This window comes from Papaver somniferum, chromosome 1 (genome assembly GCF_003573695.1).
Source record: "Papaver somniferum cultivar HN1 chromosome 1, ASM357369v1, whole genome shotgun sequence".
NCBI lineage: Eukaryota > Viridiplantae > Streptophyta > Magnoliopsida > Ranunculales > Papaveraceae > Papaver > Papaver somniferum.
In genome coordinates, this window is record NC_039358.1 from 65,344,247 (window position 1) to 65,363,520 (window position 19,274).

At 37.9% G+C, this 19,274-nt stretch overlaps 3 protein-coding genes and 1 non-coding gene across 7 annotated transcripts; 3 read left to right on the forward strand and 1 right to left on the reverse strand.

Annotated features, from left to right (window-relative positions):
• The first annotated feature begins 225 nt into the window (after positions 1 to 225).
• On the forward strand, positions 226 to 5,732 carry LOC113289588 (kinesin-like protein KIN-7F). Of its 4 annotated transcripts, none has more exons than XM_026538910.1 (14): positions 226 to 403; positions 1,060 to 1,318; positions 1,505 to 1,594; positions 1,701 to 1,801; positions 1,914 to 2,027; positions 2,102 to 2,183; positions 2,258 to 2,325; positions 2,431 to 2,496; positions 2,617 to 2,741; positions 2,858 to 3,194; positions 3,409 to 3,513; positions 3,608 to 4,447; positions 4,611 to 4,939; positions 5,130 to 5,491. In XM_026538910.1, exons 2-14 carry the CDS (start codon positions 1,081 to 1,083, stop codon positions 5,455 to 5,457), a joined length of 2,823 nt encoding a protein of 940 aa, XP_026394695.1. In that variant the 5' UTR covers positions 226 to 403; positions 1,060 to 1,080; the 3' UTR covers positions 5,458 to 5,491. The 4 variants fall into 4 exon arrangements, with proteins under 4 accessions (XP_026394695.1, XP_026394678.1, XP_026394687.1 ...); XM_026538893.1 differs by lacking the exon at positions 226 to 403 and adding an exon at positions 599 to 861 and having other exon boundaries at positions 5,130 to 5,732; XM_026538902.1 differs by lacking the exon at positions 226 to 403 and adding an exon at positions 599 to 865.
• A 119-nt stretch (positions 5,733 to 5,851) lies between these two features.
• Positions 5,852 to 9,746, reverse strand: LOC113289612 (protein ACCUMULATION AND REPLICATION OF CHLOROPLASTS 6, chloroplastic-like). Its single transcript, XM_026538931.1, has 5 exons — positions 8,608 to 9,746; positions 8,021 to 8,281; positions 6,966 to 7,932; positions 6,518 to 6,642; positions 5,852 to 6,363 (listed from the first exon to the last, which is right to left on the reverse strand). The coding sequence occupies exons 1-5, from the start codon at positions 9,421 to 9,423 to the stop codon at positions 6,073 to 6,075; spliced, it is 2,460 nt and encodes an 819-aa protein (XP_026394716.1). The 5' UTR covers positions 9,424 to 9,746; the 3' UTR covers positions 5,852 to 6,072.
• On the forward strand, positions 9,558 to 9,630 carry TRNAE-CUC. Its single transcript has one exon. It is a non-coding gene; the product is annotated as a tRNA-Glu (tRNA).
• Positions 9,747 to 12,714: 2,968 nt separating the features above from the next.
• On the forward strand, positions 12,715 to 19,024 carry LOC113325344 (protein FAR1-RELATED SEQUENCE 5-like). Its single transcript, XM_026573563.1, has 3 exons — positions 12,715 to 12,744; positions 12,827 to 12,921; positions 17,569 to 19,024. Exons 1-3 carry the CDS (start codon positions 12,715 to 12,717, stop codon positions 19,022 to 19,024), a joined length of 1,581 nt encoding a protein of 526 aa, XP_026429348.1.
• Positions 19,025 to 19,274: the final 250 nt, after the last annotated feature.

The following is a 19,274-nucleotide window of genomic DNA, read 5'->3' on the forward strand; positions in this document are numbered from 1 at the left end:
TTTGTCTACCCATAGGATTGAGTAATCAACGGATAAAATCCCCTCTTCAAAGTACGATATCACGTCTACCTCAAGGTGAAAGAAGCATTAGACCACGCGATTCACACTATCATCATCAAATCCACCGAAATGGTATAAACACCACATCACCATGAAATACGGCACGACCCGACTAGTCAAAAAAAATTCCTTTGATAAGAAAACATTGTAACATCTATGTTGCAACTACCTCCTGCTCATAACACACGGTTGTTGCTCAGATCGTGCCCCAAATTTCTCAAGAATTCTGCTTTCATTTCTCTCAAAAATGGGGTCTTTAAATTATGATCAAAGAGACAAATGAAGCTGAGCAATTGGAGTTTTACTGGTTATTGAGAAGAAGATTCAGTTCAGTTCACTGAAGGTACGTGTACAACAATAAAATCACTGCAGAATGTTACAGAGGTTGTTTTTTTCTGTTTACTTGAAAAGAAACATTCTATCTCACTGTTGTTGTTTACAAGCCACAGAAAATAAAGAGACAAAAAGGAAGAAGAAGATGAAAACAGTCTGGAAATATAAAAATTAAAATGGGACCATTTCAGAAAATCCAAGCTTTTAGGGGAGGTGAATGGTGATGGTCATTAAATTGTAAAAAAAATAATTAATAAACCCCATTAACTTAGTTTCAAAGCATTAAAAAAGAAAAAGGATGGAGTAGCTATTTTATAAAGTAATGAAATTGAGCATATTTTTCTTATTAAAGTAGAGAAAAGCAGTACATAGGAAGATATAGAGGAGTTGTTTGTTTATGTTATGCTATTAGTTTAATTAGGAACACAAAATCTATGTTTAGTAACAATGATTAATGGAGAGATCACTGTAAGTAAGTGTGTATTTTGAGTTTTCAACTACCATTGCTTTTAACACTTGAACAAACTTTATTTTCATTTATAGAGTATCAAAAAAGCAGCAAAAAAAAGGGGTAAAGATGTTGTATGTTTGAGTATTAATGGGGTTTTCATTTTTGTACTGAAACTTATCTTAACTTATGAGTTTTCCTTATTTGGTTATTATCAGTTTGGGGAGAAGAAGAAGATAATGGGTTGTTCAGTGGGTAGTGAAGAAACTGTAATGCAGTGGGAGAAAACTGAAATGGAAGATATTTCATCATCTCAGGAGAAGATTTTCGTTTCAGTTAGGTTAAGACCTTTGAATGCTAGAGAGATTGGTAAGAATAATAATGATGGTTCTGATTGGGAATGTATTAGTGAAAATACCATTATATTCAAGAATAGTATTCCTGAAAGATCAATGTATCCAACTGCTTATACATTGGGTAATTATCCAAACACCTTATCTTCATTCATTCTTAATTGTGCATTTTTTGGTTGTTGAAGTCTTTTGTTTTACTCTTAGTGTATGTTCTTTAGATTGTTAGGATTTCAAGTTCTGGGTAATTTTGTTCTTCTTTTATTGAAATTGGGCTGCTTAATTCAGTATTCGGCTTTTTTGGGTTTAACAGATAGAGTATTTCAAGGTCATTGCACCACCAGACAAGTCTATGAAGAAGCTGCTAGAGAAGTTGCTCTATCAGTTATCAGTGGTATCAACTGTGAGTAGAGATTATTGGTCTTCTTGTCTTGTATTTCTGTGGTATCTGTTCTACACACCATTGATGAGTGAAAAAACATTCTCTGACAGCTCAATTTGTTTTTCAGCTTCCATTTTTGCATATGGACAAACAAGTAGTGGGAAAACATACACCATGAATGGAGTTACCGAGTATACAGTGACAGATATTTACGATTATATCAAGAGGGTAATCAAAATTTATCCAGTTCCGAAGTTAACCATTTTCATGTTGGAGTAAAATTTTTTTCCTTCTATTGAGTATGTTACTGTAACTAATTCTTTTCTCTTTATTGATCAAGCATGAGGAAAGAGCATTTGTATTGAAGTTCTCTGCGATGGAGATCTATAACGAGGCTGTCAGGGACCTCTTAAGTGGAGATGCTACTCCACTAAGACTTCTTGATGACCCAGAGGTAACATTAGTCTTGGGTTAAGTTCATCTTCAAAGTCATAATTTAGTCATGCTAATCAAGTCTTAATTTAACAGAGAGGGACGATTATAGAGAAACTTACTGAGGAAACTCTGAGGGATTGGAGTCATCTAAAGGAGCTACTTTCTGTTTGTGAAGGTAATTGCCATACTATTACTGCACTTGTGTTTTGTTTCTGCATTCTTATAAGCGTTCAATTTCCTGTATTGCAGTCCAAAGACGGGTGGGGGAGACTTCTTTAAATGAATATAGCTCCAGATCACATCAAATTCTTAGACTGGTGGGTTCTCTTTCACTTTTTAACCAGTACTGTAGAAAGAAGTGAATTTTTTTCAAAAAAAACTTCTGGTTTGTAGCTTTTTAACTCCTTCATCTCACCACGCAGACAGTTGAAAGTTCGGCACATGAGTTTTTAGGGAAGGACAACTCAACCACTCTCTCGGCTAGTGTGGTATGAATTGCAAATGTTACTTCTGCAGTAAATATTTCATGTAATTCTTAGTAATAATGGCTCTTGTTCCTTGAATTAACTGAAACGATTATCAAGAATTCTGGGTTTGGTTGAGTACAGAACTTTGTTGATCTGGCGGGAAGCGAACGTGCATCTCAAGCATTATCAGCTGGTACGAGACTGAAAGAAGGTTGCCACATAAATCGCAGTTTGCTTACTCTAGGAACGGTTATTCGCAAGCTAAGGTTGCTAAACTTTTCTTTCATTGAGCTGTTTCTTGTTAAGCTTTTCTTTCGTGTTAGGCAGCATCAGTGAAATGATTAATGTTTGCTATTGATTTACATGTTATCGTCGGATGCAGCAATGGAAGAAATGGACATGTTCCTTACAGAGATTCTAAGCTTACACGTATACTTCAACCTTCTTTAGGAGGCAATGCAAGAACAGCAATTATATGTACAATTAGTCCTGCCAGAAACCATCTTGAACAGTCAAAAAACACCCTCTTATTTGCAAGTTGTGCAAAAGAGGTGTCTACAAATGCACATGTCAATGTAGTCATGTCAGATAAGGCTCTGGTAAAGCATTTGCAAAGGGAGCTTGCTAGACTAGAGAGTGAAATGAGAAATCCAGCTCCTACTTCTGCCACCTTTGATGCAGTAACATTGTTAAGACAGAAGGATATTCAGATTGAAAAGGTAAGAATAGATTTTTAATTGGTTAAGAATATGCGGACACTAGTTGACATGGCTAGTAAAGATGGGAGGTATCTTTTTTCAACTGCACCCACATGCATTTAAGCCTCGGTGACTTGATTCAATTTCATTTTGTCACCCATAGAAATAATTTTTCTACTTTCTTGATCTTGAATTATCTTGGTGAGATTCCTTATTTCTGTTATTTCATATGAAGATGGAGAAAGAAATAAAAGAGCTGACACAGCAAAGGGATCTTGTTCAATCTCGACTCGACGATTTATTGCAAGTAGTCGGAAATGGCCGAAATTCAAGAAAATGGGTATTGAGCTGTAGCAACTGCAACCAAAAGTATCTAAATTCACTTCTTTTTTTCAGTGCTCCACCTGCTAATGTGTTTTCACTCACTGTTTCAGGACGATTTTGATAAAACACAACATATTATCGCACGGAAAGCATGGGAATGTGGAAGTTCAATATCAGACTCTCAAGGGATTTCCGAAAAACATTTTTCGAATGTGGGTGTTACAAAATCCAATACATCTCTGTACTCTAATGATCACAGTGAGAATCATGGCGAGGATTACGATCTACAGCTTCCTGGAAATGTTGAAGACTATTTTCTTTCTGATGGTAACGCTCCACAACTCCCAACTGATACTTCTACATTTGACAGACCTAATCCATCCCAACGCTGGGAGGGGATCACCCAAGGCAGTTGTGAAGATTTTGATGACCTATGCAAGGAGGTTCGGTGCATCGAGATGGAAGAATGTAGTACAAATAGAAACAGCAACCCCATTGTTTCAACACCTGAAGAAAGTGAAGTGATTTCACCTTTCACTCCAAATGAATATACAGCAGACCAGGAATCAGTAGCATCCGTAAGGAAAGATGGAGAGTTGAGCAACACCACTGCAGCTTATACACCACCAGAAAATTTTGTAGATGTGCGCAAAACTATTACTGACTTTCTTGCCAAATCTTACCCTGATGAAACATCTCTGTCAGTTCTCAAATCGAATCTTTCTAGCTCTAGAAACTTGCAGCTGAGTAAAAGCAAAAGTTGTAGAGCAACTCTTACGAATGGCTTGGCATCTCCCAGCGTTCAGATTTCAGATGACATGTATAACACGCCGAAATATTGGTCAGAGAAATATGTGCCTGGTAAACATGAAGGTGTTGCACTGAAGAATGAAAGCTTATCACGGGAAAATAGTTCTGAGACTTCTCATCAAAATGGACAAGATGTCAAGGTATCACTTGGATATCTCTGTTTTATACTTGCTTTTTAATAAGTGGCGCTTTCTTTCCCAATATCAATATTCTTTTGAGAAGTTTCGACTATACCTTCAAAGCAGGTGTAGACTTGTTACTCCATTGGTATTTTAATTATCCATGTTTTCCAATGGATTGTAGGTTCAAGAGACACAACTAAGTATAAATGAACTTCAAAAGACTAGGAAAGATGTGGGCGTAGACCCAATGCAAGATTTTATGGAATCTCCTTCGAATTTTCCCATGGTATTTGAGAGGCAACGAAAAGAAATAATTGAACTTTGGCACACATGCAATGTTTCACTTGTCCATAGAACATATTTTTTCCTGCTGTTTAAAGGTGATCCGATGGACCACATATACATGGAGGTGGAGCTCAGGAGGTTGTCGTTTCTCAAAGAAAAATTCTCTCGAGGAAATAGTGATAAACCAGCTGTTGAAGGAGGCCGCGCTCTCACCCCAGATTCAAGGTAATACCTTAGTTGGCAGAATTTAACAATAACACATACTATCAATTCCTAATATTTTTTGGAAAATCGTAGTGACAGTCTTTTGATGCCATCTCCTTTATCTATAACATTTTTTTATTTGGATTTGCAATATGTTTCATATTTACTGCACCCAGATACAAAAACTAACATGTAACTGCTGGAGTGACAGTTTGAGAGCACTTTATCGGGAGAGAGAAATGCTGAGCAGGCGATTGCAGAAGAAATTCTCTGAAGAGGAGAGAAAAAGACTCTACGAAAAATGGGGAGTCAGTTTAGACACAAATGAGAGGAAACTCCAGCTGGCCTATCTTCTTTGGACTGAAACAAAAGACATGGATCACATCAAGGAGAGTGCTTCTCTTGTCGCGAAGCTGGTTGGCCTCGTCGAGCCAGATCAGGCTCTCAAGGAGATGTTTGGCCTCAGTTTCACTCCCCGGCCTATTAAACGAAGGTCTTACAGCTGGAAAGGCGCTATCCTCCCTCGTATGAGCCTGTAACCAGTGGTCTCTGCACAACTATATAAAGAAATGATTGGTTCTATCCCTGACTGAAATCTACTACTAATTCCTCAGCCTTAGCTTCCTTCTTTTTTGATCCTCTGATCTCGATTCTTGATAGAGGTGTGAAGAAAAGTTTGTATATTTGCACAGCTAAAACTGAATTTCATTGTGGTATTGCTCATTAGTGATGTTTATGTTCATTAACTGGTGATGATTAATAAAGAAACTGATGAGCCTAGCTTTTTCGGCGGCATCAGTTCACACTAGCATCTATATTTCACTGTGAAAGTTCGATGATATCCACCAAGTTATATGAGCAACAAGTACATTTACATTCTCTGGAACTTTTCAGATTTCTCCCAACATTAGGAAGTTTCAGGTTTCTTCCTCGTGGGATAATCACTGATTCAATGGTTATTCTTCTTGGTTAAATGGTCTACTCTCTCATTTCCTGGCCTTTTATGATTTTTCATTTCTCTATCCTTTTACGCCTGTCCTTTACAAGATTACCAACAAAGTAACAAAACAGAAAATAGTGATGAACATAACCGAGAAACGTAGAATTTACAGTGAGGGAACCCTCCTCAGAACATCAAAATCGTAAGAATCCAGTTATGACTTGAGGACAGCACCTTCTATGATCTTCCATCCTGATTTGGTACAACACATCTCATATCTCGTGCTATAGGTTGTGCTGTAAGAGTCATCGTGCTCAGGGTGTGCAACATCTAAGAGCTGAGCTTCCTCCTGGAGGGTTGCCTCAACCATGGCTCTTCGCCCATCCAGTGAGACTGTCACACTGTCAATTGTCAGGCCCAAAAGGGTGTACTCCCAAAACCAACCATGCTGTGCTATCTCTGATGCACGATCACTCCATATCTTCAGCATCTGACCCTCCAAAACCTGGTCATGACTGAAAATGTTAGGACCCAATGCATGGTTGTAAAAGAACATTAACAGAAGAATTTTTTTCATGAAAGTGGACACACAGAATAGTACTCTATTTTCTACAAAATACAAATGGAAGAGATAGGGTAAGTAAATGAGACTCCTTAACCTCTGGCAGTTCTGCGAGATTATGCTCAGGTCCAAGGGCCTGAGACTTGATGTTCTGCCACTTACGGACTAGATTTTCTGCTAATCTTGCATCCATTCTTGGTATTTCCTCGGCAAGTTTTTCATCTGCAGGGAAATCAGCTACAAGCAATTAAAGATAAAAATGGAGTTCCAAAGTAAACAAAATAACGCCAAAGAGAGGTTGGGATGCATATAGAACAATATTCATTGAAATTATTCTCCTCATAGAATATTCTTCTAGAATCTCCATATTCCCATATTGTGCTAACAAAAACCCTTTTGTCGTAAAAGTGGGCCTAACAAAAGCTTTGCTCATTTAGGATCTCAGTAGGAAATGGTCATTCATTATTTCACAGTAGAATGAACTTATAATATGAGCTTCATATGCAAAACAATAGTAATATAAAATCAGGTATCATTGACCGTACCCATGTAGATAACATCAGAAGCTATGGCTGATCCTACTTCCTTTCGAGAAGCAGATAATCCATTTCTAGGCGGTAAACACTTCAAGCCTCCCAAAGTTAGTAATCCAATAACTACACCAGCACATGTGATCTTCAGACTTGCATCTTTTGTTTTCTCTGTTATTGGTTGTTCATCTCTGAATTCATTGGGACTAATTGACCCAGATACCTCAGTTGAAACACCAGAATAATCAAATTTATTCATCCCTGAAGGACCCTCGCTTTCTGTAGCAGAAAAGAAACTACTGCTATTGCCATGTTCATTTCGCTTTATACTCACCTCTTTGTTATCTAGAGGAAACACCTTTTGTAATGCGTTAATTGCCGTGGTCTTTACGTTATCAAGCACTGCCGTAGCCTCAGCCCCAATTCTCACTATGGCAGCTGCAGCAGCTAACGGTGATCCCCCAACTCCCTCCAGCCTCTCCAAATACTTTAGAACAGTAGGATCATCGTAGTAGTCGCCCAGCTTGAACTGTATATCTTCGGTATCCCTAAATCTTGGAAAAACCACCTCAATTAGCCAAGTTTCCAATAGTCTGCAAAGCCCAGGAAGGAGATCTATGTCCTCATCGTCCTTCGAATTATCCAGGACGAATTCCACTATTGATGGGTTTCTATACGGTGAATTCACATCGTCTAAGCCCAACCATGAACGACATTCATCAAGTTCCCCGACAAGCAGAGAACAGAGTCCACGCTCTAAGGCAAAGTCTGCCTCACGATCTTCCCTTGTGGCATCATCAGAAACGACAGCACCAAGAGAGGCAACCTTGGTCTGCTGAAGCTGTTGGAAAAGGTTATCAGCATCTTTGATTGAGTGGGGCTTTTTACCCACAAAGGCCTGTGCTACCAGAGCTAGTGCGACCCCATAAACTTCGAAACTCTCTGCTGGTATATTACTTGGAGTTGCAGCAAATAGATCCACCTTCACAAAAGCAATGAGAAAGCACACACAATTGAGAAATGCATAATTAAGGTCCTTTAAAAATGTTTCAGTATTTCACATTATTCACCTGCTCTGCAGCTGTCATGCGTGAGAAGGCTTGATTCAAGAAGTCTTCACGAGTGAATCCTCCAGCAACTGCAGAGGCACCACCTCCTCCAACAGCCCATAAGATATTGCGGACACCATGTAATCCCTCCTCTCGTCTAGTTCGATGCTCTTCATCTAGTGGCAATGCTAGAAGCTCTAGAACACAACGAGGGGTAATCTCTTCAAGTGTCTCATCAATCTGCGATTGCAGGTCAGGCGCAAGGCTACTCGCTCCTTCCTCCTGGATGTAAAATGATACAGATCTAATTGAGTTGAAAGTCACCACTAACTAAACCAAAATTACGAAGCTTCTAGTGTTTCCGCTACTCTCTAATGTGTGAGTTTGTCTTAACATTACAATACAGATACCTGCATTGCTGCATATATAGTAGAAACAAATTTCCGAGTAAATTACTGTTTTCGTTGGGATTTAAAAGGATTGAGTTGTCAAACATTTGAGACTACTGGCAATTCTGAAAGCAACCGAAATGCAAAATGATCGGAACAAGCATGAAACACTCAATTAATTTATACACAAATAAACAAAGAGGTATCAAAAGAATCTACCTGCAAAAGCTTCAAAGCCCTCTCAAGAACTTCACAACTCTGAATAAAATCAGGAGGAGATAAAGCCATAGCATCTCTAGAAATATCAACATAAGCAAGCGCCATTACCAACACAACATCTTGTTTAAATGACTTAGGGAGTCGCTCTTTCAACAAATTTTCCCCAATTTTAAGAACCAATTCATTCTCACCAGATTCTTGTAAAACACATAAAGCACCAGGTACACTATCCCAAGGAACTTGAGTAATCAAAGTAGAATCTTCATCCTGAATAAGTGACTGGTTATAATCACCTCTAGAATAAGGATTAGCTAGGGTTTCACAAGCAGCTTGTAATATTTGATGTCTACTAAACAAAGCTTCTTGACTAAACCCATATTGAGGTTGTTGAGAAACCCTAGAATCATAAGCTCTTTTAATCCCATCTCCTAAGAAATGAGTTTCAGCTCCTAATACTTGATAGAAGTCTATTGGGAGTGATATGTGCCGTTCAGGAGAAGGTGAAGGAGGGAGAGTAGCAGTCAGAGTGTTTGTGTTGTTTTCAGAAGAGTCGGGTGCGGTGGTGGTGGTGGGATATTGGAAATCACTGAGAAGACGATCAGCCCATCTACTAGAGAAACAAATGAAATGGGTACCTCTTTTTTTATTGTTGCTGCCATTATCCGCCGTGGCATTGCCATTTTTGCTGTTTTTGTTAATGATTTTGATGCGAGGATGAATAAGAAGAGGAGGAAGAAGTCTGTTTGATGGCTGATAATGGTGGTGATGCTGAAAGAGAGGTGCTCTCGGGGAACAGAAGACGTTCGATGCTTCCATTTTCAGAGAGAGATAGAAAATGATGTCTCTCTCTACCAGTCCACCTTCTTCACTTCCCCTCCTCTCCTTTCTATCTTCACTCTAGGTTCAGTTGATGTGAATTTCATATATTCAGAGAGCCCTTTATCAACATCTCCGTTGTAGTCTAGGTGGTTAGGATACTCGTCTCTCACCCGAGAGACCCGGGTTCAAGTCCCGGCAACGGAATTTCTTAGCATCAGTTCTACAAAGCATCAACATTCACATTGTATATGGTTCTTTGAGATGATCTCATTAAGTAGACCATCACAAAATTACTAGTTATAATTTGGCACTAAAAATAAGGACATGCTTACCTAAAAAGCTCACTTTTTACTTTATTTTTCTTTATTTCATCACTTTCTCACTTTCTTTCCGAAAATGATGTGCGACTCCCAAAACCCCTACTCCCATTGCTCCCAATATTAGGTGACATATACTTAGGATAAAGTTTCAATTGATTGTGAAATATCTCCGTTACCGTATTAAACGGTAAGTGAGAGAATAAACTGTTTTTATTTTTGTTAATTCGTTAATATACAAAATCAGGATCTTCTCTCTAATATCAAACAAAGTTATTGGCGTGTACATAGTAACAAGTCATGTACAGCTGCATATCTTCTGTCAAGAGTGATTGAAGTTGTGTAATTGATATCATATATTTTCTTTACTAAAATAGTTGTGTAATTGATATCATATATTTTCTTTACTAAAATAGTTAGCGTTGATATACGTTAGAGTCAATTAAGGGTCAATCATCTTAATTATAATTGATTCCCTAGATATTGTATCTCCCTGTAAATATAAATAGAGGTTCTTACACCTTTGTATGATTATCAAAGAAACTCAATTCTTGATGGTCCAGAGCAGGAACATCTGATCTTAAGTTGTTTGATCAAATTCCTGTGGGAATTCTTTTTTTTTATCACTTTTTTTTCTTTTCCTCTTTCATCTTTTGATTATGGAAGGAGAACAAAGTCCTAATGCTTCAATCCCTACTAGGAAGTCAACTTCAATTTCTTTGGATACTGCTTCTTACCGTGATCCATTTTTTGTTCATCCATCGGACAACCCCAATGTTGTTCTTTGTATCCCTCCATTAAACGGTGATAACTTTGCATCGTGGAAGATAGGAATGATGAGAGCTTTGCGTGTGAAGAACAAGATTGGTTTTATTGATGGATCTATTTCCAAACCAACTGATCCGGCCAAACTCGCAGAGTGGATGCGGGCAGATGGTCTTGTCATCGGTTGGATTCATGCTGCTATTCTTCCTAGCATTAAAGATAGTGCTTCTTATGCTCCTACTTCTTATCTTCTCTGGAAAGATCTCGAGAACAGGCATGTTGAGTCTTGTGCTCCAAATCTATATCAATTGAAACAACAACTTGCCTCTATTAAGCAGGATGGTTCGTCTGTGATGTTTTTTTTATGGTCGTCTTCGTGCTATTTGGGATGAAATGGATGCTATAAGACCTGTAAGTACTTGTATTTGTGCTACTGCCAAGGATGCTATTGATCATCTTAACCAAGATAGAGCCATGGAGTTCTTACAAGGCCTTCATGATAGGTATGCTGGTCTCCGTTCTAACATTTTGCAGCGTATTGAGTTTGCACCCTTGTTAACTATTTATAATTTAGTCTGACAAGAAGAGGTTCAACAATCTTTGGCTAATACCATTCCGATTGTTGAATCGGCTACCCTTGTTGTTGCTCGCCATGAAGGTGATAGCTCTTCCAAAACTAACAAAAAGAGAAGTTATTATTGTGATTACTGTCATAAAGATGGTCATACTAGAGACCGTTGTTACAAACTGAATGGTTATCCACCAAAATATAAGCGCAAGGATGGCACAACTTTGGCTACCACTTCTGTTGTTCTTCAAGGTGTGCTATCACAACAGCATGATGCATCACAAGGGATGATTCCTCCACCAACTACTGCTGGTCCGCTTTTCCCTGGATTATCCGCTGATCATTTGGCTCGCTTGGCTGCTTTTGCTGCAACACTCCCTGCTACAGCAGACGAACAACCTAAAATGAATCTCGCTGGTACGTTTTTGTGTTCCTTCGATACTGAATGGATTATTGATAGCGGTGCTACCCACCATGCATGTTCATCTCTAAAAATATTTTCAACCTATAAAATTGCCCCGCCTAATATGGGTGTTTTATTACCTGATGGTACAAGGGCTTTGATTTCTCATATTGGTATTATTAATCTTCCCCCCACTTTGATTTTAAGGGATGTTTATTATTTACCATCCTTTAAATATAGCCTCATTTCAATGAGTAGGTTATGTTCTTCTTCAAATTGTGAAATTACTTTTTCTCATAATTCTTGTCGTTTTCAGGACCGATCGACGAAGAAATTGCGAATATAGCACCACCTTCTCCCATTTCACATACTACAGCAGACCAACACAATTCACCACTTCAGGACTTCCCAATTAATGTTAACACTCATGCATCTGCATCCCCTTCCCAAACAAGTGTACACATCCATGAACTTCCACCTGATTCTCAAACTAGTAATGTTCATGAACCCACACTTGATTCTGATCACACAGCTGATCCTGTTAACTCTTCTAATCCTGTTTTACGACGATCGGAAAGATCACACAATTTACCTTCTTACTTAAAAGATTATGTTTGTTCTTCTGTTGAGTGTTCCCAATCTCAACCTTATCCTCTTACAAATTATTTGTCGTTTGATAATTTTAGTCCTTCTCATAAAATTTTCTTGACCACAGTTTTGAACACAGCGGAACCAACTTCTTTTAAGGCTGCTATGCAGATTCCAGTATGGCGCAATGCTATGGTTGAACAAGTAGGGGCAATGCTGCGATAGTCAAGCTTGATCAAATTCCTGTGGGAAATTTTTTTTTATCATTTTTTTTTCCTCTTTGGTCTTTTGATTATGGAAGGAGAATAAAGTCCTAATGCTTCAAGCCCTACTAGGCAGTCAATTTCAATTTCTTTGGATACTGCTTCTTATCGTGATCCATTTTTTGTCCATCCATCGGACAACCCCAATGTTGTTCTTTGTACCCCAATCGTGATCCATTTTTTGTCCATCCATCCTCCATGTTGTCCTTTTATGTTCCTGCGATAGTCAAGCTGCCTTAAGATATCGAAGAACTCGGATCGCAGCATCAAAATGTGCAGTTCGAAGAGAAGACATAAATTGACTTAAATAGGTAACCGCATAATTAATATCGGGTCTGGTTACCGTAAGATAAAGTAAGTGACCAATAAGGCGCCTAAACTGTGATGGGTCTTCAAGTGGAGAACCATCCGTGGGTAATAACTTTAGATGTTGTTCCATAGGAAATATTGATTGAAGTTGTGTAATTGATATCATATATTCTGTTCACTAAAATAGTTAGCGTTGATATACGTTGGAGTCAATCAAGGGTCTATCATCTTAATTATAATTGATTCCCTAGATATTGTATCTCCCTGTAAATATAAACAGAGGTTCTTACCTCTCTGTATGATTATCAAAGAAACTCAATTCTTGAAAAGTATGCTTCTGAATCTGAATATTTAATCGAATTGAGAGTCTCTTCTTCTTTGAGAATTACCATCAACGTTTTCTTTACCCTAGTATTTTATCTCAAGTTCTTTATATGTTTTTGTAGATGGATGTGGATGGTGAAAACTTCTAATGGAAACTGCAAGATGAAACTTAGCTTATATAAAGACATCTCTCTTTATTTATGTTTAGAAAATCTCTAAAAACTAAACACAGGCTCTAATCTTGCTCATATGATCAACCACAACTTCGGTGATCATATATATATAGAACTATGAATTCCTTTTCCTAGTCCTATTACCTTATTACATGTCTTTCTTTTTCTTAGAACTTAGCTAGCTCCTAATTCTTAGAACCATGTATTTTCTATTCTTATCCTAACCAACTTGTTAGTGATTTATATATTGAAGATTAACCAACATTCTCCCCGTTACCTTACCCGTGACATATCTTGTACTCCAATCAGTTGTCTCATTTCTTCAAACTTGATCCGAGCTAATGCCTTTGTCAATATATCTGCTTTCTGCTCAGTTCCTGGTATGTGTTCAACGTTGATGATCTCCTTCTCGATACATTATCGTATGAAATGATACCTTTTGTGAATGTGTTTCGTCTTCCCATGAAACACTGGATTTTTAGTGAGTGCAATTACAGACTTATTATCAATCTTGATGAGAACTTTTTCAGATTCTCTTCCTTTGATTTCACACAATAGTTCTTGAAGCCATATTGATTGTTTAGCTGCTTCTGTTGCAGCCATAAACTCAGCTTCACAGGATGAGAGGGCTCAGTGTCTTGCTTCTGTGAACACCATGTAATAGGTGCTTCACCTAGATAAAATATATGACCAGTTGTACCTTTTACATCATCTTGGTCAATATAGTGACTGCTGTCACTATACCCAACCATTCCTTTTGATCCTCCTCGACCATACTTCAATCCACAGATGATTGTTCCTCTTAGATATCTCAATATCTGCTTTATTACATCACCATGAGAATTGCGTGGACTCAGCATATAACGGCTTGCTACTCCCACAGAGAAAGCCAAATATGGTCTTGTGTGTAATAAGTATCTAAGGCATCCAACATTTATTCTATAACTTTTTGGATCAATCTCTGCTTCTTCTTGTGCCTTTGAAACTTTAAGTCCAAACTCCATTGTATCTTAGTTGGATTACAAGTTTCAAGTCCTGCTTCTTTCAGAATTCTCCTTGCATAAGCTTCTTGTTTAATCTGAATCCCATCTACTCCTTGATGGACTTCTATGCCAAGGTAATAAGTGAGTTTTCCGAGGTCTGACATCTCAAACTTTGATGACATTTCTCTCTTGAACTCATTGATCACCTTGAGGGAGTTGCCAGTCAAAAATAGATCATCTACATAGACTGCAATCACAAGAAGCGTTCCCTTTTCTTCTCTTCTGTATACTGATGTTTCTTTAGAGCACTTAACAAATCTGATTTCTCTTAAGATTTGATATAACTTTGTATTCCAGGCTCTAGGAGCTTGTCTTAGACCATATAGAGCTTTTGATAACTTATAAACCTTATGCTCTTGTCCTTTTACTTCGAAACCTTCTGGTTGTTCAACATACACATCTTCACTTAGTTCGCCATGCAAGAATGCCGTCTTTACGTCTAAATGATGTATTTCCCAAGAGTTTGATGCAGCTTCTGCTATTAAGAGACGAATTGTCTCTAGTCTAGCAACTAGTGCGAAAACTTCATCAAAGTCTATGCCTGATTCTTGAACGTATCCCTTAGCTACAAGTCTTGCCTTATATTTGTTAATAGTTCCATCAGCATTTCTTTTAACCTTGAAGATCCACTTAAGACCAATCACTTTTACCCCACCTGGCTTATCAACTAGAAACCAAGTCTTGTTTCTGTTGATTGAAATTATTTCTTCTCTACATGCTTGTGTCCATTTAGTCGAGACCTTTGCTTCCTGAAAATTCCTTGGTTCATCATTAACAGAAAGTAGCATAATCTCACATTCTTCTGCAGATTGAAGAACATAATCCTCCTGATAGTGTGGCTTTTGTATCTGTCTTGTTGATTTTCGCAGTGGAAAGGGTTGAGTTATTTCATCGATCTCTTCTTCTTCTTCGTTATTCTCAGTGTTTTCATTATTCTATTCTTCTTCTTGATTAACATCATTGTTTCCATTGGTGTTGATGATTATGGGTCCTTCGCCTTCATCAATTACTTGACCCAATCTCATGTGAAACATTCCCGGATCCCTACTTGGTCCATCATTAGTTTCTTTCCAGTTCCAGTTTGCTTTTTCATCGAATACCATATCTCGACTCACTATCACTCTTTTCGTTGTTGGATTGAATAATCTATAAGCTTTGGATCCAGGCTCAATTACTAGATTCACAAGAGTCTGAGATTGATCATCCAGTTTCTTAAGAGTTGCAGAATCAACTTTTGCGTATGCTTTGCAACCAAACACTCTTAAATGATCTATGTTTGGTTTTCTCTTTTGCAAACTTTCATATGGAGTCATGCCTTTCAGAGCTTTCGTAGGTATCCTGTTTATTAGGTATGTGGAGTGTCGTACAAATTCTCCCCATCGATAATTAGGTACCTGCATGGCCTTTAAAGAACTTCTTGTCATCTCCATTAGAGTCATGTTTCTCCTCTCCACCACTCCGTTTTGTTGTGGTGTATATGGTGTAATAGGACCACATAAATCAGCATGAAGAATCTCTAATGGCTTTGAGTCTCTGAATGTTGTTGCTTTTGTAAAACCTTGACGCGTTTGTTTCCCAACTAAACATGATTCACAGATCCTTGATTCATCGTTTATCTGTGGTAGCCCTCGAACCATCTTGTTCTGAGACATAGTTTTTAAGGTTCTGAAACTTATCTGTCCTAACCTTGCGTGCCACTTCCATGTCTGATCTTCCAGTCTCATATTCAGACAAAATGGCCTTCCAATCATGAGACTTATCTTGTAGAGTCTATTCTGTGAGCGTGAGACTCTAACTAAAAGTCTTCCACTTGGGTCATGAACTGTTAGATAATCTTGCCGCATTCTAACATCACATCCAACTTCTGTAGCTTGTCCTAAACTTAGAATGTTGCTTTGTAAGTTTGGGATGAAGTAGATGTTTGTGACAAGCTTCTGTTCTCCGGTCTTGCTCTGAAATAGAATTGATCCTTTCCTTTCAATTTCTACAGAAGATCCATCCCCAAACTTCACTTGTCCTTTGATTTTCTCATTGAGTTCAGAAAAGTAGTGTCTCTTACCAGTCATGTGATTTCTGGCTCCATTATCTAAATACCAGATTCCTTCTTCTCCATCCTTTGATTCGTAGTTCTTTGGTATTAGTTTCCCTTCGTTTAAGAATACAACTTCGTGCATGAAAAGAGTTGTATCTGCTTCCCTTGTTTCATTCTTGTTTGCTTCTTCCATCTTTTGTATTCTTTCAGGGCATACAGAGGAGAAGTGTCCTGGTTTATCACATCTGTAACAAATAATGTTTGATCTATCCTTCTTTTCTTTCCCTTGGTTTTGATCATTCTGACTTGTTGTTCTATCTTGTGAGTTAAACCTTCCTCCCCTTCCTCGGCCTCTGTTTCCTCTACCACCTCTTCCACGACCTCTTCCTCTTGTCGCAGAGTTTTGTTGGTAAGAGTTTGTGTACAAGAGTTTTCCTTGAGTTTCTCCATTGTTTTCTTCATCAAGGATTCTCTCTTCATATACTTTCAATCTTCCAATTATATCTTTATAGCTAGTCTTCTTTAAATCTAAGACTTGTTCGAGAGAAGCTATGATATGAATATACTTGGATCTTGGTAAACTATTGAGAAACTTCTTTACCGGTTTATCTTCATCAATGGATTGTACAAGTGACACAGCTTTTGAGGCTATCTCTGATAGCTTTCCTGCAAAGCTATCAATAGTATCAGTGTCTTTCATCTTTACTCTTTCAAATTCAGACATTAAGGTTTGCAGACGGGCTTCTTTAACTCGATCAGCTCCGAGATTACGTGCCTTTATTGCATCCCAAATTTTCTTTGAAGTTTCCTGTTCACCAACTTGTAGAATAAGACATTTTGGTATTGCTTGAAAGAGTAATCCAATGGCAACATTGTTTTTGTCTGGGTCCAATGTACCAGGATCAATTGTTTCCCAAACTTTGTAGATTTTCATCAGTACCTTCATTCTCATGGCCCATACTGTGTAGTTTGTGGCGTTGAGGATTGGAACTTGTATTGATGGTGGCGTGAACTGTTTTGCACCCACAATGGTGGTTTCGTTTTCCATGGCTCAGAAACAAGCTCTGATACCAATTAATGACAACTGCAAGATGAAACTTAGCTTATATAAAGACAACTCTCTTTATTTATGTTTAGAAAATCTCTCAAAACTACACACAAGCTCTAATCTTGCTCATATGATCAACCACAACTTTGGTGATTATATGTATATAGAACTATGAATTCCTTTTCCTAGTCCTATTACCTTATTACATGTCTTTCCTTTTCTTAGAACTTAGCTAGCTCCTAATTCTTAGAACTTCATGTATTTCCTATTCTTATCCTAACCAACTTGTTAGTGATTTCTATATTGAAGATTAACCAACAACTTCAACTATATTACTGATAATGAGGATGTGGACGAGGACGATGAGGATTTTGAGTTTAGCGGCACTGACGAAGTTGAAGAAGCCGAGGAAGGTGATGATGATGAATGCATAGATAATGAAATACATGCTGGTAAGATTTTTGCCACCATTCGTGAAATAGAGTTAGCATATAAAAGATATGGAAAAAGATTAGGATTTGCAGTCAGGAAAAAAACCCATCGCAAAAATGGAGAAGGGTTTATCAGAAGTGTGTCTTACTGTTGTAATCGACAAGGAAAACCCAGTGTGAATAGAAACCCTGCTAAACAAAACAAGACAAACAGGTGTGGGTGTAAAGCTGGATTAACTGCACGTTTAATCAATGGTGATAAATGGGAGGTTTCGACCTTCCATGCCCTGCACAATCATTTAGTTGTTAGTCCTAGCAAAATCCGGATGATGCCTTGCTATCGAGACGTTCCTCCAAATGTTAAACACCGTCTCGATGCTTACGACCAGTCAGGAATTAAGATGCATAAAAGTTATATTTCAATAGTTAATGATCACAGAGGATACAATAATATGACTTGTACAGAAAAGGATTGTAGAAATATCATAAAAGAGCTAAGAGCGTTGAGGCTGGGAGAAGGAGCTGCCACCGCTATAATAAGATATTTTATGAACAAGGTAAGCCAAAAATCAAACGAGCACTTAGATTTTTATTATGCTGTTGATGTGGATGAAGAAAAACATTTGAAGAATGTGTTTTGGGCTGATAGTTGGTGTAGAGAAGCGTATAAGGAATTTGGTGATGTTGTTAGTTTTGATACTACTTACTTGACCAAAAAATATAACATGCCTTTTGCTCCTTTTGTCGGCGTGAATCATCACGGACAGTCTATCTTACTTGGTTGTGGGTTGCTATCAGATGAACAAGAGGAAACTTTTGTATGGTTATTTAATGAATGGATGAAATGCATGTCTGGGTGTCCTCCTCGAGCAATCATCACTGATCAAGCTAAGGCAATGCAAAATGCGATTAAAATTGTTTTTCCTGCTGCCAGACATAGATGGTGTATATGGCACATTATGAGTAAAGTGCCAGAGAAGTTTGCCATGTACTCCAAAAGGGAGAAAATAATATCTACTCTGCAAGAATTGATATATGATACACAAACTCCAGCTGAGTTTGAAACACGTTGGCAAAAGATGTTGCAAAAGTATTCCTTGGAGGCCAACAAATGGTTAAGTGATCTATATGATGATAAAGAAAGATGGATACCATGTTTTGTGAACGACATATTTTGGGCTGGTATGTCGTCGACCCAACGGAGTGAAGGCATGAACGCTTTTTTCGGCGGTTTTCTCCAGCCGAAAACATCTTTGAAACAATTTGTTGAGCAGTTTGAACAAGCACTGAGAAAAGAAGTGGAAAAGAGTTGGTTGCAGATGCCGAGTCATTGAAGTATATTAAGACTTTTACTAAGAATCCGTTTGAGCAACAACTTCAGCAGTTGTACACCAACGAAAAATACATGGAGTTCTCACATGAAATAAGGGAATCCATCAGTTGCAATAACTTAGCCTGGATGATAGTCACGAGGTATCTAAATATGTTATTCGAGAGGATATTTGGGTAACTGATCAATATTGCAAAAAACTGAAGTTTATCGTAACATTAAAAAAAATAGAAACTTATGAGAATGAAATGGAG